At 40.7% G+C, this 26,163-nt stretch overlaps 1 protein-coding gene across 2 annotated transcripts in view; it reads left to right on the forward strand.

Moving 5' to 3' along the window:
• The window catches only part of ITK (IL2 inducible T cell kinase), a 31,486-nt gene extending 10,931 nt beyond the window's left edge, over positions 1-20,555 (forward strand). The window contains exons 2-17 of one of the 2 annotated variants that reach the window (XM_062587160.1): positions 4,004-4,108; positions 6,147-6,228; positions 7,618-7,746; positions 8,420-8,469; positions 9,266-9,417; positions 10,087-10,152; positions 10,341-10,395; positions 12,358-12,437; positions 13,081-13,217; positions 13,967-14,041; positions 14,747-14,918; positions 15,711-15,927; positions 16,760-16,824; positions 16,915-17,033; positions 19,786-19,943; positions 20,484-20,555. In XM_062587160.1, coding sequence (XP_062443144.1) covers positions 4,004-4,108; positions 6,147-6,228; positions 7,618-7,746; positions 8,420-8,469; positions 9,266-9,417; positions 10,087-10,152; positions 10,341-10,395; positions 12,358-12,437; positions 13,081-13,217; positions 13,967-14,041; positions 14,747-14,918; positions 15,711-15,927; positions 16,760-16,824; positions 16,915-17,033; positions 19,786-19,943; positions 20,484-20,555 — 1,734 coding nt within the window. The remainder of the gene's footprint in view (positions 1-4,003; positions 4,109-6,146; positions 6,229-7,617; positions 7,747-8,419; positions 8,470-9,265; positions 9,418-10,086; positions 10,153-10,340; positions 10,396-12,357; positions 12,438-13,080; positions 13,218-13,966; positions 14,042-14,746; positions 14,919-15,710; positions 15,928-16,759; positions 16,825-16,914; positions 17,034-19,785; positions 19,944-20,483) is intronic. The other variant, XM_062587161.1, reaches the window with a different exon arrangement.
• The last annotated feature ends 5,608 nt before the right edge of the window (positions 20,556-26,163 follow it).

Genomic DNA, 26,163 nt, shown 5'->3' on the forward strand with positions numbered 1-26,163 from the left:
TAATTTCTCAGTTTTCACCTCACCTCCACCCCAAAAGGACATAAGGTACAAGTTCTTATAAAGCTTTTGAACTCTGACAGCTTTATGAAACCCAACAAACTACCTTTTGGCCTGCCAGAAAACACTGTGTGCTCTCTCCTCCTGAGCTCCTTGGGATAAGTGACCACCACTGCCATCCTTCACCAGAGTCTCAACTCCCTTAGTTCACTCTGCTTCCAGGGTTGGTGACCACTTCTTAGCTAGGACCCTTCAGTGGCTAACCCTTTGGGCTGTTTGAGTTTAGCATGGTGGATTCATTCCTTTGTGCAGCTTGCTGAAAGGTCTGTGAAACATTTCTACATGTCACCAAAGTTCACAACCCATGTGCGAGACTTGCGTCTTTGAATGCACAGCGAAGCTTTGTAACAGCTCTGTGTTCTTGTGTCACTATGTAATACAATACAATGTGGTTTAGCCAAGCCTTTAAGCCTCCGCCAAGATGTGTGGCGCCTATGGGCCTTCAACACCAGTGTCTGGTATAGCACATTTGATGAATTGGGATCAAAAATAGCAACAGCCAAGTGTTAGCCAGAATGTAACCAGTTTCTGCCTACCTCAGCCTACACTGCCCTATATATTACAAAATCCTGATATGTGAACCCCAAGTGTACAGAATCACAGTGAGGAAGCACACTCAGAGAGCAGTTTCATGTTACCTGTAGCTGTTGCTAATGGTTCGCTGTCCCTCCTTCTTCCCGTGCTCGGGCCACAGGGCTCCTCTGACCCCTCACACAGCTTAAGCTAGCAGACTGTGAGCTGCTGAAAAGCAGTTAGTTTTGTTGGCTGGCTAAGCTGTCCTGGCTAGTAGCAGTGTTGGTGGAAGTGGGAAGGAACAAGGACTACTGTTGCATTCTTCGCTGTAACACGTAACTGCACTCTAATTTTGCTTAGTGCATGGTAAATGCCAGGCAGCTTATTCCTTCTACAGTCAAGGTGAGATACTTCGTTTGTGTTGCAGGGTAGGCTATACATGTAGAAATTATTTTAGAATAGTTTGTGAGTTGGAATTTCCTACCTTTTCCTATCCCATAGTCAGTTATTCTAGTGTCTAACCAGTGAAAGAGATGCTGGAGTGATGTAGTGAAAGGAGGTGCAACACTGAAGATAGTAATGCACTGGGCTTGTGATGTGCCCAGCTGTGTTCAATGCTGTTAGGTCTCATTGCTGGAATTGCCATTTTACAAATATAATGAACCAAAAGAAATAAAACAAGATGTACTAATCTGCCACACGCTGTACTTCATCTCCACCTGGGACAGCAGCATGCCTTGTGTATCTTTCCACATACATTACACAGTAAGAACACTGATGTGTTTTTGACAAACCAGCTAAAACAAAGCCGGTTGCAGGAGAAACAAAAGAAGAAGATGTTTCCTATCTAATTTTACTCTAGGCAGACTGGAAACAGCGAATGGAAAGCTGTCAGAATGTTTTGTCTAGCCCTTTTAGGAACAAGTCTCTGAGGTTTTGGGAGATCATTTTCAAGAGGCTTTTCCTTTCCACTCTCTTTCAAATCGCACAGTTGCTTTTGTTAGATTAAAGTGCAGTCAGGCATCATAGAGGCAGGGATATGTTTAGTTTCCAGCCCAGTTTCTCGGTAATGTGTGGTCTGTGCGTGGTAATTCCAGTTGTTTGCACTACTGCAGGACTGTAATTGCCTTCTATCACCGATGTCCCATGTGCTAAGGATCTGCCGGCGAATGCATTGGCAGTGAGACACAGACTAAAGTTGTGCTGTAATATGAGATTATGAGGGGTTTCCACTGTTGAAATTAGTTCATTTAAAGGAACACAGTAGGTGATGAGAGCTGTAGGAAAACTGCATAAAACATCTTGTAAAAGCTGGAGTCTGTCCTTCAGCAGAGTCTGGAAATGTATCAACAAAAAATAGTCTGAAGTAAAAGAGCAGTGTGTGACCAGAGCAGCATTGGTTCCTAAGGCCTCAGAGGAGGAACACATGTGGTTAAAGCCTGGGACTTCAAAGTAGTAAGATGAAGGCGGATTCACTGTCAGCAAAATTGAAGGTTTTCACAGGAAATGAATGGCTTTCAATCTTATGGAAGGGGTAGAAGTCCCAGGAGTAGAACAAATGAAAGAGGAGGTTGTGGAGAAGAGACAAAGGAAGCGACGTCTGGAAGAAAGAAGTGCATAAACAAGACTAAAGGAAAATAGATGGAGAAAATGGAGTGCAGTAAGGTCTCCTAAGGTTTGGTGCTATTCTTGCTAGTTAATTGGTATTTACATTTAGGGGTGCTTTGATGCCTCGGGTTTATTGAAAAAAGTCCAACTCCACCATATATAGTTACATAGATAGACGCCTTCTACAGGAGACAGTCCTGGCAGTAAATTCAGCGGCATTAGTTGAACTGCCGACCATAACATATGCCAACAAAGCCAAGTGGGGCAATGTGAGCCCACATTATAATAATTTCCCTCTCTTACATCAAGTCCAAATAAACCAAGACAAAACACTTAGACAGTTGTGCTAGAATAAGATTTGAGGGGCCTTAGACTTTTCTGTTTTGAGGCTGTTTGACTCTTCATTGTGGCAAACCTCACCCTCTGTGACCACTGGCATCAGCTACTTCCCTGTTTTAGGCTAAATTTGTTGATGAAAGATAGCAAGAGAGCAGCATTAAGAGCCAGCACTGGACGGCATGCTGAGGGGCAGGCATGGAGGTGGGAAGGTGGAGGCAGGTGGAGGAAAAGGCTCCCATGCCTTGTGGACGGCTGCTGCCAGGGGAGCAGAGCTGCAGGTCCAGAGGAGCGAAGGAAGTAAGAAGGGCAGGAAGAAGACAGTAGGATGAGCAACATGTAGGTTTGGGTTGTGGGTCAGAGTCACGGTGAGGAGGTGGCCAAAATCTTGCCATGGTTCTGAATGATAAGCCATGAAGGGTATAAAATGGTCTCCGAAGTCCGTGCTTTCTCCCATTGACAGTAGGCTGTGTTTTGTAGTGCCCTCTTTTACAATGAAAGGGTTCTTAAATATCACAGTCTTCCGTCATTTTATCACAAAACTGAGCTGGGAGAGGGTTTCAGTGTTCAATCTCTCCTGAAAAAGAATCAAAACAGGAAACTGGTTTGCCTCTGAAGAGCAAGTGCCTCTGTAGCAAATCCTTCAGAAGACTGCACTAAATAATGAGCATGAGCTTCACTTCAGCCTGCTGCATTTTGGCACCTTCAGCTGTCACACTTGACAAAGCAGTGCACAACTTGCTCAGGAGCTGCTGGACCATGATTCAGAAGGCCGTAGGGTATACTGAGGGCAGGCATTTCGGTGCCGGGTTTCTAGGATGTCTGCTCTTTTCTTAACTTCACCTAAGTGACTATATTGTTATCTAGCTATCTGGTGTCAGATGAATAATATCACAGCAGAGGTTGCGAGTAAAATAATTTTGCAGGCAAGTTCATGAGAAATTCATTTATTTCAAAATTTCCTGATATTTTTCTTAGCTAAAAACCCAGACAGACAAAAAACAGAGAAATGTTTTGTTTCTTGGAAAATAGATGAAGCAAGAATGTTACATTTTAAATAAAAAGCTTAGTTTTTGAAAGCCTAACTACCCAAATATTTTCTAAAAATAAAATATTTGCTGCTTTATAGCTTTTCAATATGAAACAGAATTGTTAATAAACTCGAAGTTTCATGAAAATAGTTCTTTATGGTTAAAAGGCATTTTGTTTTGTTGAAAAAAAAAGAATTTCAGCCAGATATGTTGACCAATTCTCTAAGAACTGATGTGTTGAGGTGGAATATATGTATACACATAAATGTATGTGCAATCCATATAGATCTCTGGTATATAAGAACGATTCTTTATACTTAAAAATTTATATAATCAGTTAATTTACTTCTGCTCCATTAAAATCTATGAAAAATCTCTTACAGGCATCACAGTCTTATCTAACTACTTACTTAATACAGAATCATTAGCATTAACTAAGTGTTTTTTCTGTGTTTTAGAAAAAAAGAACATTGAAGGGTTCTGTTGAACTTTCCAGGATCAAATGTGTGGAAATTGTGAAAAGTGACATCATTATTCCCTGTCAGTATAAATATCCTTTCCAGGTGAGTCTGTCTGTTGACCATACTGCTGGAGATATCACTTTATTTTGTAGTTCAAGTGAATTTGCTCTACCTACTTACTGTACAAAACTGTTAGCTTACAGAGACAAGAGAAGGGAGAGGAATTAATTAACTGAACTAGACCACATCAGGAAAACTTGCCTCCCACATGGGCTGTTCCCTAGCCAGGATCATAAAAGTTATCCTGGAATTACAAAATGTTTGCTTTGTCCATGCATAATCAGCATTTAAGAAACCAAACAATAAGGGTGTTACAGGCTTAGTTATGGGTCTTTCAGGAGCAGCAGTAGATGCTGCCATACTCCGCAAATGGCTTTTGATGATCAGCCCTGTGGGAAAAGCCTTAATCAGGACTGAGTAGGTGGGGAAAAGTTTGACAGGGTATTTTTGACTACTCTTTACTCTCTTCTCATACTAGAACACAGTTTCCTTGAGTGAAGACACTCTTGAGAAGGAAGAAATGTTCAGATCTGTTTGTTCTGTGTCTGCATTTTCCAATGTAACAATAATACTTGTATGAAAAAAAAAAAAACAAAATAAAGCTAGGATAGCAGCTGATGGTGATGGGATAGTAACATCTGACCAGCTGTGATGGACAGAGCTCCACCAAGGTCATGGGAACCGTGCCTGCTTGTAGCTTGTCTAAATTTTGTCCCAGAGTCAATTTTGTGGTATTTTGTTAGATGGTATTATCTGTTTTTTAAAATACGTCAGCTGCACCAGCTGTAAATCTTCTGTAGAACCACCAAAACACAAGGAGTAACGTAATAATGTTTTTTTGTTTTCTGTGTTTGGCTCCTCTGGCAAGTCAAACCCTTGCAGAATGTCAGAAATGAGTGATTTTGTACATTTGTGCATGTGGGTGGCTACACGTTTTGGAGATCTGCTTACTGAATATTTCAAAATTCACGTTGGAGTCTCAAAACATTATAACACAAGAGTAATAGTAACATTAATATTGCTAGAATAGTATCAATAGCAGTGGCTTTAAATGAGTGGGAATTATTCCTCCACTTTCAAATTATTTTTTGTAAGATTATAATTTATCTCTCTGTAATAAGCAAAGCAGTTGAGTCACATGGTTGTCCGTGTGTGCCTGCAAGGGCTTCAGGCCAAGAGATAGGAAATATTTCATATTCTTTAGATCATCATTGCCCCATCTACACTACTAAAGAAACTTCAAAAAACAGCTACTTTCCTGTATAAACTGCTGTTTAAAGACAATGGTCAAAGTTTCTTAAAGCATCTGTGCATCAAAGAGACCTAGTCACATTTGGAATTAAATTACTGAGATACATACTAGAAGAGAAATACAGAATATGTATTACATTGAATTTTTGGCCCAAGTGTAGTCATCCAATTAACTTTCTGAGTCATTTAAGTTCTTACGATGATTTTACTCTCTGGTCTGAAACTTCACAAATATTCTGTGTTTCTCTTTCTACCTTTGTTCGTCATTAAGGACAACTTTAAACAGCATCTTGATTGCTCATTGTTCATCTGTTTTAGGCTCCTATTTCTCCTCTACAATCCTAGAGTGAAAGCTATTAAACAGTTTGAAGAAAATCCTTAGCAATAGTCCACATAGTCTCCAAAGAGTTGCTTGGGGTTCATGCTGACATGAGAGAAGCTAAATTTGGCTCTCAAATTTTAAGTGACACCATCTTACAAGGAACAGCTAAGAAACAGACACTATTTTCCCAGAGATACAGCCACGATCAGCAAGTAATAGGCTGAATGCTGATTAAAATTGCTACATCTCCATTGATTTCACTAGCATTTCTTAACAGCGTAAAACTGATCTAAAATAGTATTTGCTTAGAAATCTTTCTTGATCAGGGTTTCTACTCAGTTTTAAGTAATCAAAGGTCACCAAGGTTATGAGATGCTTCTGGCCAGACCTAGAGTACGGCACTTGCCACGTCATCATTCTGAACATGATTTGCTGGCACGGAGGCTGCTGCCTGTTTCTTCCGGTGATTGCCTAATGGCTCGCTTCCTTCTTTCCTCCTCTCTGCAGGTTGTCCATGATAACTACATACTCTATGTGTTTGCACCCAATCGTGAGAGCCGGCAGAGATGGGTCTTTACTCTGAAGGAAGGTAATAAAACTTCAGTGCCCACCTAATTGATGAAGTTACTTATTCAAGACTAGTTTTATCAACAGCTAACAATACAGAGAAAATGCACAGATTAAGGCGTCAGTATCTTATATCTAAGCATGTAAAGTGATATTTGGAATGGTGTAATGAAATGAAATACATATGGAAAGCTTGTGGGTGTATGGGAACTGTGGAATGTTCTATTTTCATCTTTTTAGGATAAACTTTTAATATGTTACTATAACTTGAGATTTTCTTATTCAGGAAGAGATGAGGGTTTTAAATTTATTTTATTTACTTTTTTATATGAATTAATTCTTGCTGTGTAGAAGATTTTTTTCAATTCTAATTAATAGGCTCTCTGTTTAGAGACAACCTTCTTAGAGAATCATGATTATTAACAAATATTTTTGTGGGTAGCTTTCATTTCCTCTTCCCCTCTTGAATTATGCTGTGGTTCATTACAATGGTTCTGAAGTGAAGGTACAGTAACTAACCACCACTTGCAAAGTGATGCATAATACTCAGCATGAGGAACGCGTTGTTTAGTTACATGAAAACTGCACCAGGTTCTCTTCAGAGCTTTCTCCTTTTTCCTAACATAAGCTGATGTATTGTTAATTCTGAAAACATTTTGCCTGATTAAGTTCATTCACTTACTCTGGTGATCAGTTAGTCCCTTTCTGGAGTGCACCTGTTCCAAGCTTCTACTTTATCACCTCCTTTCTTTTAATCTTTTGAGACTGTTCCTCCTTTGGACAACTTGAACGATCTCTTGAAACAGGTCAGCAGATTTTTTTTTTTTTTTCATTTTAGGAGAACGATTAGTATATAGAGAGAGCCTGAATTTCAAAAATGAGACCTTTAATTGCTCATACAGACATTCAAGACTGGCATTTACATTTGCAAAAACTGTTTAGTGCCAGTGAATGCCAGCTTGTACAGCTCCTTTTGAAAACCAAGCCAAGGCAATGAGTGCCTTGTGTCACACATATATACATATTGTAGAGCTATAGTCTTTTATGAGAATCATCAGTACATGTGTGTCAGGTGTTCTTTCTCTTCAACAGAACTGACTTCTGTGGTTTTCGTGTTTAACAATTTAAAGAGATAGTTGCTTTTGTAGGATTTTCTTCTCCCACAGTATGAGTTCCATCAGCATCAGGCCAGCTGTTCCTCCACACTGATGATGACTTCACTCCTTTCAGGAGAAAGAAGAACATTAACACTTGGGGCTGAAAATGTTCACAAAAGCCTGTCTTAAAAAGAGAAAGAAGCTACTCTAAATTGCAGATTATTTCCATTCAATTCTACATGTCTCTTTCAGAGCTGATGTCAATGCAAATAAATTCATTTTCCTCCTCCTTTTCTTCCTCTAACATTTTCCAGAAACCAAAAACAACAATAGTTTGGTCCAAAAGTATCATCCAAATTTTTGGATGGATGGCAAGTGGAGATGCTGTAATCAGACAGAGAAGATGGCAGCTGGCTGTATAGAATATGATCCCACCAAAAACGGTATGGGATTTTGAGCATCTTGACTTTGGAAATATTTATTCTAAGCAAAAGTAGAGGATTAAGTCTGTCTCGTACAGAACATTGAAGTATATCATGTTACATTTCCATAGATAAATGTTGCTGACTTCTCAGGACATTCCTTATACTGTCTCATCTTTTACTATACAGGTATTATTTGCTTTGAATTAACAGTTTCCTCTGTGTGATGCTTGCTGCTGTCTTCAGAATGAGATGGAAAACTAAGAATTTGATGAGCTGTGGTCAATTAATAAATCAAAATAACAACTTTCTTAAGATCTATGTTCACCCCTGTGTGTCCTATTTTGTCCTAACCATATTTCCACTGTGGTTTCAAAGGCCAAGCTTAATCTTTACATTGTCTCCTGAAAAAGATGTAAGCTCTTGCCAGATACAGAAGTCAATCACTCTTTACCCAGGATGTTTTTTCCTGGTATTTGGGTGATGCCTTGTGTAATTTGCACATCAAATCCATGTTGTGTGGCTGACAGTCTCTGTGTAGATACCCGCTATTGACACATCTTACTCCAAAAACATAAAGGGACAAGACTTACTATTCACAATTTTTGTATCACCTTTATAAATTAACCTGATGGTTTGTCCCCTGGTTTTGTCCGGGTCTACTTCAACTTAATTTTTCTAGTTCTCGTTACAGCCTCAAAGAAGCCGCTTCCTCCCACTCCTGAAGATAACTGGGTGAGTGCCGTGAAGCGCACTAAGCTTTCCGCGTGTCCTGTGTGTTTAACTAGCAGTGATGAAAATAGCCTCATTTAGGTTCACCATGGTTCACTGACTTAGAATATCGTGTGTGATAACAATCCCTGGGTTTTTCTCTTACATTTTCTGTATGTTTTCGTAAGCTATAAATTAGCAGGATCCCGCTGGTGTTCAGTTCTGCAAAGACAGCTTTTCTTTTTCCAGAAAGTGTGTGTGTGGGGGGGGGGGGCTCCCCAGTAGTGACAGAAATTTCAAGGTTTCTTCTTTTTTCCTACTCATAGGGTGGGAAACCTGGGAGGGGGGGTGGATATGAGAATAGTATTCAAATCTGCAAAAGCTGCTGTGAGGAGCAACAGAGTAAGTGATTTTCCACACCCATTTGTGGAGGGACAAAAAATCATAGGCTTGTACAATAACAAGGAAGAAGTCAGGTGGTGGTTACCGCAGGATGCCTTACTGTAGTGCCAACAGGGCGTTAGGACACAGGCTTTTAAAAAAAGCTTGGGAAACATCTGTGAGGAATAGTTCAAAGGCAGTCTTGCCCTAAGCTTAAGAGGAGTAGATTACTATTTTCTGTGCAACAGAAATTTGTGCACGAAATTTATTGTTCAGAAATGCTACAAATTCTTATGTTGCCAACGTACCCCAATAGGCACTCTGGGGTGCTTTCCTAATGCTGAGGCTTTTGAAAACATCAAACAGGGTAATGTAGTATCTTTTTAGAGATTATGCTGTTTGTGTTTATGAATATAAATATGATCAGCTTTGTTCTTAATTTGTGCAGAAGTTGTTGCTGGACCCAAGGGATGCCTCAGTCTTGGCCATATATGACTATGAAGCCCAGAATCCGCAGGAGCTGACATTACGATATAATGAGGAATATTACCTGATTGATAACTCTGAGGAGCATTGGTGGCTGATTCAAGATAAGAATGGGTAAATCTGTTTTCCACAGACAGTTTACAAATCCTTTCTAAATCCAGTTTGATTTTCTGTTAAAATATATGCTGAACTCTAGTATGTGAACTATCTTCTGAGATATGGAGGAAAAGGGGGGCAGCTAACAGAAAGAGTGATGGGGGATTCTTCCCTTTGATGCTGCTTGTATCTAGGCAGCTGAAGAAAATGAGGACAAAAGTTAATTTTAAAAAGAACAGTCCTTAGTTCAGGCTAATACTCACTGTCATATGTGTGGGGGAAAAAAATCGAAAACTGGAACCACAGAACACAGAACAGATTTATGTGTTTTCTGTGGGGATACATACACACAACTAACACAAAAAGTAAATTGCAGGATCTTCAGCGTGAACAGTGATGGAGAACCCAGTAGGTATGATAGTTCTCCATAATCCACCCCTGTTTATCCAGACTGGGGAGGACGTGTAGTGCCGCATCTCCTTACAAACACAGCTACTGATCTAAGGCTGTTTAGAGGTGCAATCAGGTGTTTCCTTTTCCCAGTAACCCTACTAAATACCTAGCAGCCAGCATTTATATCATGTAAAGAGCAAATACTGGCAGGCAAATACTTTCAGAGATGACTCCCACAGATGCAGAGAAAATCCTGTCTGTATAGCACACTCACCCCTTCTTGCATTTTAACAGGCATGAAGGCTATGTGCCAAGTAGTTACTTGGTGGAAAAATCACCCGACAATCTGCAAATATACGAGTAAGTTGTGCCTACACTTTTCTTGTACCTCTAAGAGCCCTGGATTTGTTACAGAACCTACAAACCTCAAATCTCCCTACCCTACGTTCTCTGCTGTTGTTAACACTTGGGATTCTCGATCCAGAGGCTTTTCAGTAGAAACTTTAACAGCTTAGAAACACTAACGCAGAGTCTTTTGATGCTTTCAGGTGGTACAATAAGAACATGAACAGAAGCAAAGCAGAAATGCTCCTCAGGGATGAGGTAAACCAGTTTTATGTGCAGGTCAGATGGGCAATAATAATTAATTAATGACAAATGGGGAAAAGACTGTGAAAGACTGCTTTGTGTAAGGGAGAGTTGAACCCTGGGTTCCTGCTGTGCTGCTGCTGTTTGTTCTTAGCGTGTGATGCAAGATAAAGGACTAGCAGGAATGAAAATGCTACCAAACGCTCCTTACCTCTGCATGAACTGCATGTGGGCAGCCAGTTGTGCCACCCTTCTTCAGTCAAACACACCCAAAAACTGAGGCTGATGGAAAACACTGTTTCCGAACAGTCAACAGAAATTGTACATTTAGTTCATCTCTTCTGTCTCTGCAGGAGGCGTGCAGATGACAGGAGCTGAAAATCTAACTAGCCTCATGCTGAAATATTCTGTGTGAAACCAAAAGGGTGGGTTTGGGGATTTTTAAGTGTATATGTGCATGTGAGCATGTATTTTAAGTTTTCAGTAGAGCCAGTGTTTCCTAGTGAAATTTATAATGAAAACAAAAAGAATATACTTTTTGTTGAAATCTTCCGCACGAACACAACTTTAGTTTTTAAACTAGCTCTTAAACTAGCAGAACAAGAAACCTGAATGAAGTGCTTCTTCTTGAAACAATAGTATTTTATGGAAATAAAAGCTTTTTGATTGTGTTTAATAATTCTTTTATTTCCTATCAATTCCTATGTTATGTGTCCATGCATGGCTTAGTGAGCTTGTTTTTTCTTTTGGTCCTACTAGTGTCACGCTTCTGTGGCGGTAGAGATTTCTGGTTCAAAACCTCCCCATCCTCACAGTTTTTCCAGAAAAAGCAGCTAAGCTTGCGAGTGATCTTTGGCCAGCCTTCCCATCAAGTGAGAAAGGAGGGCAAGAACAGTGCTTAAAATAACTTATGCAGGGTGCTGTCTTCAATACTGGTCTACCTGTGCAAGCAATCCCGTGTCTCTCCTGCCTGTACTTTGAAGTAGCCAGACACAACACAGTTGGAGCTGGAGAGAGGACATATACAAATGGAAGAAATCTACCATATAACACAAAGCAGGGAACAAAATAATCAGGATGTCAGATGAAAGGCGTCTTTATCTGCAAGCAGAAGAAAAATGCTATTTTTACTATCAAGAGAGGTCAGAACAGTACATTATATCCAAATTGTGATGTTAACCTTCTCCCTTGCCATCTGATCCATTAATGCTTTGCATTGCAGGATCATGGCCTATCATGCTTTTCAAGTATTTTAGCATTCAGATCAGTAGAAAAAAATTACAGTGAAAAATTAATATCAAAAACAGTTCTGTGAGTGCCAGAGTAGAGAAAACCTGCTTTCCTAAGCTTGCATGTTTAGATATTGGATGATTGGGGTCTCCATGAAGTGGCAAAGCTTTTCCATTTCTGGAGCATTTGTAAATTATCTTTCATATTCTCCTATATGGATTCTCTGCTGTCTAATAAATTACATGCTCATTCTATAGCTCTTCTCTCAGTGGAGGACAGTCAGGGGTTTGCCTCTCTACTTGGCTGCTCGTTTTCATGAAGCTTGTGTGAATTTAATATCACCAGTGTTCTGGTGATACTTGAAAGGTTGAAATCTATCAATGGATTAAAAATTTCTAGGGCAGACACTCAGAGGGACAGAGAGACACGTACTCATGTGTACCCACACCCACACATACTCAGCACGCTCACAAAAGTCTCATTTCCTCAGGAAACTGAGCTAAAAATATGTGGCACCCAAGAGAGACCAGCTGGGTGTAACTTTAGGTTCTGGGCAGATATTAGAGCTGTGCATGGAAAGGAGCAACCTCTGTCAATGAGCTGGTTGTTCATTTTTTTCCCTACATTTTTAGCACATCTTCATGATAGAGCAATAGACAGGGCTAAAACAAGCAGAGCTTTGCCAGCAGCATGGTTATTTTTCCATTATGCCTCTAACTGATTTTCTACACTTTGCTCCTGTTGCAGGGTAAGGAAGGTGCCTTCATGGTGAGAGATTCAAGGCAGCCCGGCATGTACACAGTCTCTGTTTTCACCAAAGCATTAAGGTACAGCTGAGCTCAACAGCTTTTCGCATCAATTACATCAATGAAATGACTTCTCTGAGAGTTTAATCTCAGTAGTTGTTTTGGCATTATAAAGAGAGAGCAGAAGGCTAATGAAAATGATAAACACTTCCAAAAAAAAGCTGAAGAGTTGGCTGCCATTCGCAAAGCAGTTTGTTAAGGCTCTGCTTCTCCTTGAATCTAATTTTTTGCCTATAAATAGTCCCTTAGACGTTATTGGGTTGTACTTGTGATGAAGTTGTCCTCACAGCTGAAGTGTTTGTAGGATCAACATTGACTGTAAGCTGATCTAATCAGAGATGCATAATAAAGGACAAGTGAAAGGGTTTCCATGATAGGGCAGAAAGTTTTGTTTCAGAAAGAGGCAGCAGAGAACCTTAGTACTCAACCTGCTCTTATCTGGAAACCTCAGCCTTTCTAGAGATGAGACCATCTATGAGTGAGAGAGAGAGAACGCACAAGTACACCACTTTCATTAGCAGTCGTAGCCCACTCCTTGCTTCTCTCTCATTTTTTCCATGTGCAGAAGGTCCCCTTTGCTTGCCCTCTCTCCTTCCCTTTATCCCCACAATTCCTATCATTTTACTGCAAATAATTTTACTTAAACAAACTTCATCTTTTTTAGCACAGACAACAATCCCGTTATAAAGCATTATCACATCAACGAGACAAATGACTTTCCCAAGAGGTATTACTTGGCAGAAAAACATGTCTTTGACTCTATCCCTGATCTCATCAACTACCATCAGCACAATGCAGGAGGTGAGTGAAGGCCGACATTAACCAGGGGAGGTGCCGTTTTATCACACAGCCAGGTGACTTTGTTTTGAGCAAAAAAGGCTCTCAAGCCTTCTGCCCTTACAACCAAATGCTAAATCACACCACATTTTGTTCCACTTAACCTGGTACTTGGATGGAAGGAAAATGATCATCTTGACTTTGCTTCTAGCATTGCACCTTCATTCTGGTGGGTTCTTCTTTTTAAGACTGGGTGTGCCGATGCAGAGGCCATGCTGACTTTCACTCTCTGGGAAGTTCATGGAGGTTTGTCGCCAGTACCAGGACAAGATGCCTGCAGAGTTGCACTACAGTGCCTCCTTGCCTAGGAGGTGATGTTTCCCTGGGCTTTCACTTTACACAAGTTAGGGACATGGCCAGGATCCATGGCCATCACAGTCTTCCAGCCTTACAGTTCCAATGTACCAAGGGAAACTTTGGGCTTCCAAAATATCCTGCAAATAAAAGGTACAATTTGGCATCTTATCAGAGCTAATAGAGACTCAAAGCTCATACTGGATGAGAGAGCAAAAATGAGAAATAAACTGAAACTAGTTAGAATTGTATTCCTTCGAGCGGGCAGGAAATCACAGTCTAAATAGGGGTTCAGCTGCCCTCAAGTGGAGCTGAGAACTCAGTACAATAAATCTGCTTCCAGTATCCAGTCTCTCTTATAGGGTAATGACAGGTGCACTTCCCATGACAGTGACAATAACTTTTACTCTGTTATTCAGGTCTTGTTACTCGTTTGCGGTATGCTGTCTGTTCCTGGAGAAAAAAGGCCCCAATCACTGCAGGGCTGAGCTACGGTACGGAGTTACTCTTTTTACATATGAGGATCACATTTCTCTCTGGTTAGCGAGATGATCCTAAATATTCCCATGGGTATTGATGAATATTCATGTGACTATCCCAGCAGTACATAGATTTCTCCAAGTCTTTACATGGAACCATTTCCTAAATTATCATCTGTGTTGTTACTATTGATGACAGAATAAGCTGATCCTGCAAGGTCCTGAATGCCTTGTGGGAAGTGCTGAGCACTCTATGGTCTCATTAAACTCAGTAAGAGATACCTAAATGAATGCTAAGTGAGGGTGATAGGAGCAAGAACCCAGCTCAGCCTGACAAAAGCTGAAAAATGCTTGCATCTGTGTATAGTTGTCTACAGAATTTTGCTGGTATTATCTTTATTGTAATTCTTGGAGACATCAAGGAACTCAAAAGCATGCTGTGTTTAATAGTGCGCGTATACATGGTAGAAACAATGCTCACTAAGAACCGAATAGACAAGACAAATAGGGAAAGAAAGGGGAAGTTTTTTCCCTCTTCCTGAGCATGAATTGGAGTAGGGACTGGTTAAATGAGCTGCTAAAGGTCAGACAGACGATGTGAAGCGGAGCCAGAAAGTTTCCTTTTGAATCCTGTTTCAACGCTTAACCGACAAGACCTTTTTTTTTTTTTTTTGACATTTTACTGTTAAATCCTTATTCTTTCTCTCTTATGATCAACAGGAAAATTTGTCATAAATCCCTGTGAGCTCACCTGTGTACAGGAAATCGGCAGTGGGCAGTTTGGGGTGGTCCACCTTGGCTATTTGCTGGACAAGACAAAAGTAGCCATAAAGACCATTCGTGAAGGAGCAATGTCTGAAGAAGACTTCATTGAAGAAGCTAAAGTCATGATGTGAGTAGTAGCTTTACCAATAAAATCAGTCTCTGCAGCATTCACCAGACTAAATCAAAGTGTTGTGATAATGTTCAGGAATCTCAGTAGAGAACTTAATGCTTGATTATCTATTATTTATCTAAAAAGTGTAGTGAGAGACCTGTGAGTTCTGGTGGTTAGAAAAGAGGGCAATTCAAAGTGCAGATGTGCGAGTTCACAGTAATTCATCTGTGAATGAATTACACATTCATAGATGTGTAATTACACATTCACAAATTCTGGATATTGTGTCTATCAATATCCAGAATGGTCTTCCAGATCTCTGCTGTTCTGGAAGGCAGAATTTCTTGGTAGTGTATTCTGGAGAAAAAAGTGGTTTTGTCAAAAATATTTGGATGAGGAAATTTCATAAAACTTGAGGTAAATGTTATTGAAAAGCCTTACTTCCCAGATTGTTCTGCTTTGCACAGATGAAAATATTTCTCTCTGGCTTTATTGACTTTATTTGCTTGCTTTATATTTCTCTCTCATCAAAATAGAAAGAAACAGATTTTTTTTTATTGGATTCTTTTCCATTCACACAAATCTTTGGTGATCATTATCATTGAGATAGGATGACATTTAGTGCCAAACTAGATTGAAGTTAGACTGGCCTACACATTTTCTCCTTTTGGCTTTCATAGTTGGCCTTTGCACAGAGAGGATGCAGTGGGGGAACAAAGCAATTGTCATATAACCAACTTTCTATAAGAACAGAAGGACTGAGCCAATTTCAACCTCCTTTCTCCACCTTCCCTCCCCTTTCTACAGGAAACTGTCTCATCCCAAACTAGTCCAGCTTTATGGAGTATGCTTTGAGAAAACTCCCATATGCCTAGTGTTCGAGTTTATGGAGCATGGCTGCTTGTCGGATTACCTCAGGAGCCAACGAGGCAGTTTTTCAAAAGAAACCCTCCTGGGGATGTGCCAAGATGTATGTGAAGGAATGGCTTATCTGGAACAAAATTCAGTCATTCACAGAGACCTGGTACGTCTGCCCCAGATAAGGCTTGTTCTCTGCTCCAGCTGGGCTTTTCCCTGTGCTTTCTCCCTTCCCTAATTTCAGTTTTCAGACTTTTACTACCTATATATTGATAGAGGATCCAGTATCTCCACTTGTTGCAGAAGCAGCATCAATGCTAAAGGGAAAAAAAGGCATCCTCTGGTGTACCCACTAATCTGTTTCCCTTCATTGAATTTGAGAGAGAAGAAAGCAGGACGTAAAGTTCAGCTATTTTCTGAATGAACTCTTTCTCCTTGAGGGCCCCAGCTCCCACACCTCCCAAGGACTTGCCTTTCTTCATGTCTAAAGTCAGTGAAGATACCAAAAAGACCAAAGCCTCTAGCAGGTGCTGTTCTTACATATGCACAATCATGTATTGCTAATACAATCCCTTTAATTAAGTGGAGGTTCTAATGTCCAAACACAGACCTCTGCAATATATAATTCATTGCTTTTTGCACTGGGAGCCTACTGTCTCACGTTCAGTCAAACTGCATCAGTCACTGCTGCCATTTCCTTGGGGAGCAAGGATTGTGGGTAATTGTGGATATTTTAGACTCTTCCTCTGCCCTTTGTGGGCAAGAAGGGCCTGCAGGTGAGACGTATGGTTGGATGCTTTCTGGCAACAGAAACATGCTGAGTGTAAAATGTGCAGACAGCATGAGAGCTTTAAGTTCTCACCCTCTTCATATGATGTAGTATCACTTTTATTCTCCTATTTTTAAGCACTATCTGGTCTATCCAAAGAAAAGTGACAGAGTGACTGTAACAGTCTTTCAGCACTGCCCTTTTGCCTTTATGCCTTTGTTTCTTGCAGGCTGCTCGGAACTGCCTGGTGGGGGAATCGCACGTGGTCAAAGTGTCGGACTTTGGGATGTCAAGGTAATGCTGCAGAGGCTGCACACGCACCCTGCAAGGCTGTAACTTGGATTTGGGAGTTACTCAGCATACTCCCTTCTATTCCTTTTCCAGGTTTGTCCTTGATGATCAGTATACCAGCTCCACAGGTACCAAGTTTCCAGTCAAATGGTCTTCACCAGAAGTTTTCTCCTACAGCAACTATAGCACCAAATCTGATGTTTGGTCCTTTGGTAAGAATCTCTAGTTAAAATACAAGAAATTCAACTAACACAGAAAAGCCTCAATGCTCAGTCTTTAAGTAAAATCTCCCAAATAGTATATTTACTTGGTTCTAATAGTGTTTTGCCTGAATAATGGCTTAGAAAAAGAAGCCCAAATCTTTTATGTGAAAGGGAGGAAATAATAGTAAAATAATAGAAAAAATAGTGAACTACTTAGACACTATGAAACACTTAAGATAATGTTACTTTGTTAATCTATTGTACCCTGTGCAATATTATACACTGCCAAATAGCACTACTATGTGTACTACTTCATGATGATATGGAAGGAGTGTCCAAGAAAAGGCTAGAGAATCATTGGTAAGGTTATATAAAGAAAGGAAAGGAGAGACATTTAGGCAGTCCATCTCTCTAAAGCAGTGAAGCTTCATTTATGTCTACTGCCATTCAAAGTTTGCTCTGCGGACTCTGTTTATTTTTTGTCAAAATGAAAATATTATTTCACTGCCCACACTTTTTCTCACCTAATTTCCTGCTCCCTGATGCATTGTTTTATGATCTGCCTCTGTTCTTTGGTCTCCCTTCTGGACCCTCATAGATAAGAAAGCTGTTGTATTTTTTTCCCCAAAGTCATTGCCACTGGAGATAACAAAGGCTATTCCATGGCCTGTTGATCTGGCATGTTAATGTATCTGGCCCATCTCCAGCTAGCATGCAAATAATGCTACTGCAGAATGAATCAGTGCAGTGTGCTGTGCACAGCACACAGTCAATGGGGCGCCACTCAGCTCCGGGCCTAGCAGTAAATAATGCAGGATTATAACCTTTGCTGGCCTCTGCCTGTGAATTCTGTGCTTCCCTCTCGCTTTACTGTGCTCTGCTGTGCATGTCATGCTCAGTAAGCTTATGCATTTTTGTGGTAGATTATTAGCATTGCAGTGGGAGCTGGGTGCTCAAACCCACTCGGCTCTTTTGAGAATCCAATCCAGACATGCATCAGAGAGCACCATTTCTCTGTGTCCTCTGGCATGCTGAGGGGGCTGTCAGCACTTATCACATAATAACAAGAGACATTTGCCTATGAAGCTAGCTATGACACCTTACAGGGAAGTGGCTGTGACATAGAAATAAATGCTATTAGGTAAGAATGTTCTTCTGCTTCACAGATCAGAAGTTAGCCTGTACACTAACATAAGTGATAACCTTCATTTAGGGTTCCTTTAAGAGCTGGCTGCCTTCAAAATGCATGCTCGCTTTGATTTTCAGTCAGGCCAAGCTGGGTGAAGTTGGTCACCCCAGATTCAGGGCTGAATGAAGTACTTGTGAGGTTTGTTTGTACTGGTCAGGCCTTCCTTATGAAATTTGCAGACACCAGTGTTGTACATCTGTCTGACTTACTATCTCCCCATCCAGTGGGGTTTGCATAAGAGGATTCCCCTGTCATGTCATGGTCTCATGACTCTGAGGATCTTTCTGCTCTGCTGCTTTGCAGCCCATTCATCTCTTCTACCAGAGCTGAAATCCTGCTGTGCCCAAAAGACAAAAATGGGTGTGAGAAATTCCCAATGCTAGAAATCTGCACACTGAGGGAGTACAACTGTTTTGCTTATTCTGCAATACAACCAGTATCACTGGTGAGGAGCGGTAGTCTCAATGCATCTTCCCATATTAAGAATGAGCAGCTAAAAGGTGGGCATTATTTAGCAAAGCTGACTGTGGAGTTACACACATTTATTTCAGAGCAGTCTCTCTATCTGCTTGTCTATCTCTCTCTTCTAATATGACAATGTGAACACAGTTTACCAAGACAGTCATATTAAGTGGTCAAAGAAATCAGACCTAATATTAACACAAACACCTTGTAATCATGCCAGTTGCAGAGCCTCTCTGATGGCCAACTGCAACGTGTTCTGTAGTCATTTTGTCTTTGCCTGTTTCTCTTCCACCTCGCTAGATGACAGGATGAGCTTCTCTACTCTAAACAGAAATCATAACAAATTATTTGAGTGTTTAGGAAAAGAAAAAATATGTGATGTAATCCCTTTGACATTCTGCTGTGATTGCAACATGAATTTATCTCAATGAATCACACAACCTGGTATTTTTGCAGATGAGAAGATCCCAGTACTGAAGCTAAGCTGACTAACAAAAATGGAGTGTTTCACATTGCTTTTCTGCTTCTGTGTCTTGCCAAAACACAAGAAAATTCTAGTGCTGGACAGACTGTTGGCATGAGTTTCAGTGATTTCTCTTGTATGTGATTAACTGGAAGCAAAAACAGATAAACTTCATCAGTGATGAAAAGAGAGTTCTCTTTTCCTCATTACACATCTGGATGAAGTACATTCACTAGCATTGCCTTTTCTTCACATGCGAAGAGGAAGGAGGGAACTTATGGGAGAAGACGTAAACAGCACACTGATTTTCTGACGCATAGTGCTCTTAGACTTCATCTTATTCAGTGGGGAAAGAAGTCCCTGTTGTGCTAGAGTTTGCAACGGAGTATGATGCAGAGAAGCCAAACTTATGCTGACCCAAACTGAGACTTCCACACAGTTCAGAGCTGGGTGGAGATATTCACTGGCATCCTTAAAATGTATAGCTGGTTTTTTAGACATGCTCTCAGAATCAGAGTGGAAAAGCTTTTTCAAGTAACAGATATCAACAGTGAGCTGCAGAGAACAGCAGGTGAATGCTGGCTGTGGGCCTGTTGAGGGTTTTATTGTTGCTTCTTTGTTATTATTGTCATTGTTTGTTTTAGGAGTGCTGATGTGGGAGGTCTTCAGTGAAGGTAAAATCCCCTATGAGAATCGCACCAATGGAGAAGTGGTGGAAGAAATCAATGCAGGTTTCCGGCTCTACAAACCCAAGTTGGCCTCCAAGGCCATTTATGAGGTCATGAGCCACTGTTGGAGAATGGTTAGTATTTTAATGAGAAAGCCCTTAATTCTCAAAGACAAGAGCTCTCTGCCTCATGTCTTTTAGGGGGAGAGGGTATACACTTCATATGCTATAACAAGATAAAATCCTGGAAGTGAGGCAGTTTTCCGCTTTCATCTGAGTTAGAAAGCTGACTTAAACTCTAGGTTCATTGCCTTTTATTTAAGCTGCTGTCTCTACAGACTATCTTCATTTCACTGAGAAGTCTACGTAGTTCACCTAACTCAAGTTTGCTTCCTAAGAAAGTTACGTATTTGTAGGGCTCAACTTTAATATAGACAGTATAAATGATAGCCAATCCATTACAAGGTGCTTAGTGTCTACTAGGCAAAATTCACTGCTTGTAGAAAAGAAACATTGCACACAAGAAAACTCATTCTTCCATTGGCATTTTCTCTATAAGGATGGATTTTATTTTTGGTAATACTCAGCTTCTTCACAAGGCTTTCCTTCCTAATCTTGCCATTCCTCTCAAGCTGACAGTAATATTCTCTCTCTCTCTCACTCTCCCCTGCACAGAGGAAAGATGACCGGCCTTCCTTTTCCATTCTGCTTTATCAGCTGAGTGAAATCTCTGAGTTTGATCTGTAATCATGGCACTGGCTGCTAAGCGAAGCTAACAGAGTCCTGAGAAGACAGATGATTAAATTTTCCCCACACAAAGCATTAACAGGAATCCTCTCACCGTAGACACTTGTTGAAATCCTGGGACAGCAGGAGAGGGCAGAGGCCATTAATTCCAGACAGACCAAATATCTTCATGTCTTCCAACGAGCAGACATACGCAGACTTTTGGTTTGGCCAGGAATACAGTTACAAATCGTACAAGTGGAACCAGCTATTCAGCACAGATTCCTGAGCCACACAGTCCAGCAAGTCCATTTCTCGTGAAGATATAGTCTCAAAACTAAGACATGAACAGGTTGCTCAGAGAGGTTGTGGAATCTCCTTCTCTGGGGATATTCAAAACCCGCCTGGATACAATCCTGTCTAACATGCTCTAGGTGACCCTGCTTGAGCAGGGAGGTTGGACTAGATGGTCTCCAGAGGTCCCTTCTAACCTTACTGATTCTGTGATTCTGTAGTATCTGACATTGCTATTCCAATCCTGAGAGCTCCCAAATGAAGACTTTCCCTGGGAAAAAAAGAAAGTCTTCAACTGCGGAGGAACAATTAGACATTTCTATGGCTGTCTAATTCCGACCTGAAAGCTCTTAACAGAAATAGGCCTGGGACACAAGGGAACAGGCTGGATATAGTCACTGTGTTTTTCATGTTGGTGTTTCAAGATGGTTTTGTTCTTCCTTTGCACAATTTTCTCTGAAACTGTGGCATACAAGGATTCTGGTACCCTCCAAGCTGAAGTGGTATGTGCATGTGAGTTTGTAAGGAAAGGAGAGAAAAAGCAGTGTGTTGAAGAGTCTTGAAATACTCTCAAATTGTCTTATATAGTGACTGGGAAAATAGGACTCTCTAATGTAAATGGGGACGCTCTTAGTAGGAAGACATCAGAGCCTAAAGTTTGTATCAATTTTTTCTTCAATCTTTCAACATCAGAAGATAAAGAAAGATAAAGATATCCACCAATGTTTTGAACTGAGGACAGAGGGACTCAACAGTGCAGGGTGCTATGGTCCAGGATGAGACAAGATCTCATGATCTGATTATCTGACCTCTGAAAGGCACAAGAACTTGCTCCTGAACTAGTGTGTTTGGAAGGAAAGAGCCAGAGTGCTCCAGAAGGATTGCCACAAGATTGAACATTGCAGACTACGTGCTTAGTGCTCCAGCAATAATAAGAAAAGTGTTCTCCCACTCCAAAGAGTAGCTGAATCACCGCAAGTAAAGCCTTCTCTCTCTTCTGTGAAAAAAATGGTGAATTCTCTAGGCATAGTCACAATCAACAAAAGAAAGAAACAAAGTCCTATCTGTGGTGGACTATCGGCTACTTCCTGCTGAATTCCACATTTTGCGGCAACAGTGGAAAAAAGTGTAGACAGTATCTATCTCCTGGTACATCAATTAAAATCTACATTTTTTTACTGCAAGACAGAGATGCTATTTTGACATAAATGTCAAAAATGAAAGTGTGGTGTTAGCATCCTGCAGAATTTGTAAATAAGATCAGAACTTTCTGCAGAGCATTAGGAATAACTAGAGAAGTCAAGAGGACTAGTGCATAATGTGTGTATATATGCAGTATATATCTTTGATGTTCCTCTGGGGAAGCTAGGACATGAGTAAACCTTATATGACAGCAGTTTATGAAAACTTTAAGTTACAACCTCCCAGCAGCAGGTTCTGATATCATTACAGAGGCCAGATTCAGAGACTTTTGCCAACAAAAATGGAACAAGGAAATACTGTAATCCTATGATCTCACTTATCCTGTGTAAAACTGTTTCTTCATAGAAGAAGGTTTTATTGCTGGTATTTTTCAGATCCACAGTTCTAGGCTGGCTTTTGTGAGGCAGAATATCCTAACAGCTGTATGAATATGGGCTAGGCCATAGTTCCTATCTTACACTTCCTACTTTGCTTTAATTCCACATTATTTTCTTTGTTTTACTTCTACAAATACTATCCAGACCGATTCTTCTAGGCAAGGTGAATCCTAACATTCAGACCAGAGATGGATAATGCCAAAATGCAGGATCAGAGTGCTACCTTCAAGCCAGGACTACTGCCAAAAGTATCATGATAGTCTGAACCAACAAGTGGAATATGAGTACCTATCAACAGGTCTTGAATTCTTGCCTACAGTGAATATAAGCCGAGTTGCTCTTTGTTCCCCTCATCCTTTCAGTCTGAGTTAACCCATTGCCATGTTTCTGCTGTGCTAGATTTCACATTTAGTCAATGAGGTTTATAATAGCCCTAAGCATATGGTACTGCACATCTTCAACTAGGTTGGAGGACACCTAGCCAAAACCCCTTTTTCTCCCCCAGTCCAGGTTGCACTTAGTGGATCCATATAATCCCAGAAGTACTCCAGTAGTTCTTCCCTGAGTGTGGGCATTCTCGCTGTGGCTTGCAAAGTCAAGCTTCTGGCATGCTACCCCCTCCACCTTGGTAAGAACCAGGGATCTGTTAGCCCTCAAGAAGTTGCTAATAAGCAGCAGCAATATTGCTCTGCTAGGCAGTGTTTCGGAGACTATATTTATATTCAGATGAGGTAAATGTAATATTTATTAGCTAGTTATTACTGCACAAGATAATATTGTGAAGTCTTATATTCAGATCTTTGGTAGGAATTTCTATGTAAATAACATGTATTTTTTAAAATAATAAATTGCTGTGTCCCAACTGTGGCTTTCAGTATGTGTTAACATAAATGCAAAAACAATGCTCATGCTGTTATAATCATATCTCCTGCTCTTCCCCAAACTTTTCACACCAAGAAGCAAACAAACCTGCTCTATATTTATGAAATAAAGCTGTTCCCCAGAGTTATGGCTATGTTGTGGGGTTAGATTATGTGCTGGGCTCACTGGGATTAGTAGGTATTCAGAAATTCTGAAAATTCAGTGAATTAACTATATGGGCATATAGACATAGATTTCTAAGTTCGAACATCCAGTGTCATGGATTTTAATTCTTTGAGTCTTTGTAAAATGGCGATAATAATATCTGAATGCTCACAGATGATTTTTGCCCACTAATATCTACAAGATACTTGAAGAATCTCAAAATGATGGTGCCATACTGTGACAACTACATGATACTAGCACACTGTTAACAGTCTTCTCCCACCATAGTAGTTATTTGGCGAATTTAGTCTTGTGCATTTTATGTGGCTTAACTAGAGACGTTCCCCACAACTACTCCCCTGCTGTGATGGTCAAGTGCTGGCTGGCATAGTCAGGTTTGCAGCCTAACTAGGAAAAGGCTATAACCTAATCCAGAAAGAGTGGCTGACTCTTCTCCTTGGAAACAGTGGATGGAGTGTTCAACGTTAGCTTTCCTCTGAAGCCATAACAAGCACTTTCCTGGGCACATGGTGGTCACCCCTGGGAAGTGGTGGTTATTGGTGCTGCCAGCCTCCTGAAAGCTGATCTCGCCTGGTCAGAGGTCGCTGTTCCTGTTTGCTTTACTCCTACTAACCACCCGCAGAGGAGAGGGGGATGAAGAGTCCATGCAGAGGCCCTGGTCCCATGCCACTGCTGCTGGCACTGGAGCCAGCTGCTCTCCCATGGTGCTGTATAAGTGCTTCTCATCTTCACGCTCTGTAGGAGAGAACTGACAACTCCAGGAGGCTGATCAATATTTGATCTATATTTGATACATAGCACCAAGCTCCATATGCAGTGAAATACAGTTTCTTCCCATCCTGCCTTTATCTGTTCCTTTGAGGACCTGTCTTTCAATAAACCCAAAGATAATGTAGGTTTTGACATGTTACAGGTAGCACTTGGAACTACTAAAGTCACAAACTTGCTCCCCAAAATCATGCATTACCCAGTCCTCCTTCAAACACTTCCAGTTCTGGGAATAGATGTACTGCAACACTTAAGAAGCATTGCAATGAATATCCAATTGCTCTTCATTAAATATCCACAAGTATCCATTTGTTCCAGTGGGTAATTACCTTTTTCCCTAGTTCTTTATTCCTAATGCTTTATTCCCAATTAGATCTAGACCTGCACAGTGAGAAAGCATTGAGACATCTGCCTTCATAGTTGGAAGACAGAAAAATGTGGCCTGGAAAAATCCAATATTTTCTGAAATATTTTTTTAGTGAATATATTCCCATGTGATGTGTGGCTCTGTCCGTACTGTCTGAACTTTGCTCTCTACAATATGGTGAGGTTCAGGTGGAAGGCTCTGCCAATTCGCCCCGTGCGGACAAGCTTGTGTGTATGGTCCTGTCTACCTCTCAACATCATGATGTTATTTCCTGCTCTCGTGCCACACACACAGACAGGAGATGCCCACACTGATTCTGATGCATACATCTATGTCTGTACATGGCCTGCTCGTCACTAGCATTATTTCTCTTTTGCAAAGAGACCTCCAGGACAAATGCAAAGAATCTTATTCTATTATTCTATGATCTAAGACAACACAAAGTAGAAAATTAAAATTATATCATAAAATTCACAGAATTCTTATCACCCTTAGCTCGGCTAATAATGGTAATGAGTTAGACTCTGTAAAGAAAAACAAAAATCGTAACAGTTTTCACTGTCACAATTCTCTTGAATTGACCTTATTTCACCCACAGCCTTAGACTAATATTAGCTGTTAAATCCCTGGGATCTGCAGTAAGAATGCTAATTTACTGAATCTTTCTGACAAGCAACGGAGAGTAAAAAGAGGAATTATGGCTGCAAAATATTAAAGCTGAGGTAGAAGACTGCTACAGGGTAAGGAGGAAGGGTCTGTTCCTAGAGTTGGTATTAATAATTTTTTTCGGGAGTGGTGCTATTTAAATGAAGACAGTTTGAAGACTCTGTCTTGCAGCTTTTGGAGTTTGCAGACCCTGGTGCCTCCAGCCTAGTGCATCCACTTTACCTATCGCAGCACAGATACAATGTAGACCAGGTGTTCAAGCTTTCCTGTGGAGCCAACACATACCCAGAGCTTATATTGAGGAGTCTGTGCTGCTGAGCAAGCTCACATCCAAGCTGTCATGGACAGCAGAGCAGCAGGCTTTCTGGTAAGGAATCAGCAGTGGCTATTTGAATCCAGGAAAGGTCCAGATCTAGTCCATTTTTAGCATAGACTGATGTTTAGAAAAGGGATGTTGCTAGGGGCCGCTGCAGAAATACATCTAGACATGCACTGGGTTTTCAATAGTCCTTGGATATTCACTGATGCCTATTTAACAGAGAGCACCATCCAAACCTATATGGGCTGCAGAAAAATGAATGAAAGCCCTGTGCAAGGTTTGCATCAATCACCATGCAGAGATGCTACTCTGGAGGCTTAAGAGGACCAGTTTGCTTTTCACACGAGGTTTAAACATCTGTATTGGTGCTTTAAAAAGAAGCATGAGCTAAAGAACTGGAAGCTTGTCCCTGAAAAAAATGCCAAATGCCAAAAACGCCAAAAGCAAGATCTTTTGAATGTAGTGCTGACTCAGAAGAGGCTAGGAGCCCTGAGCAAAGGCGTTGTCTCTGGGTTTTGTCCCTTAGATGCTCAGCGAACCCAGGCGTTATATACATTAGGAGAATAGGATTGTCATTAAAGCAGTGTA

The sequence above is a fragment of the Rhea pennata genome, chromosome 14 (assembly GCF_028389875.1).
Source record: "Rhea pennata isolate bPtePen1 chromosome 14, bPtePen1.pri, whole genome shotgun sequence".
NCBI classification, from domain to species: Eukaryota; Metazoa; Chordata; class Aves; order Rheiformes; family Rheidae; genus Rhea; species Rhea pennata.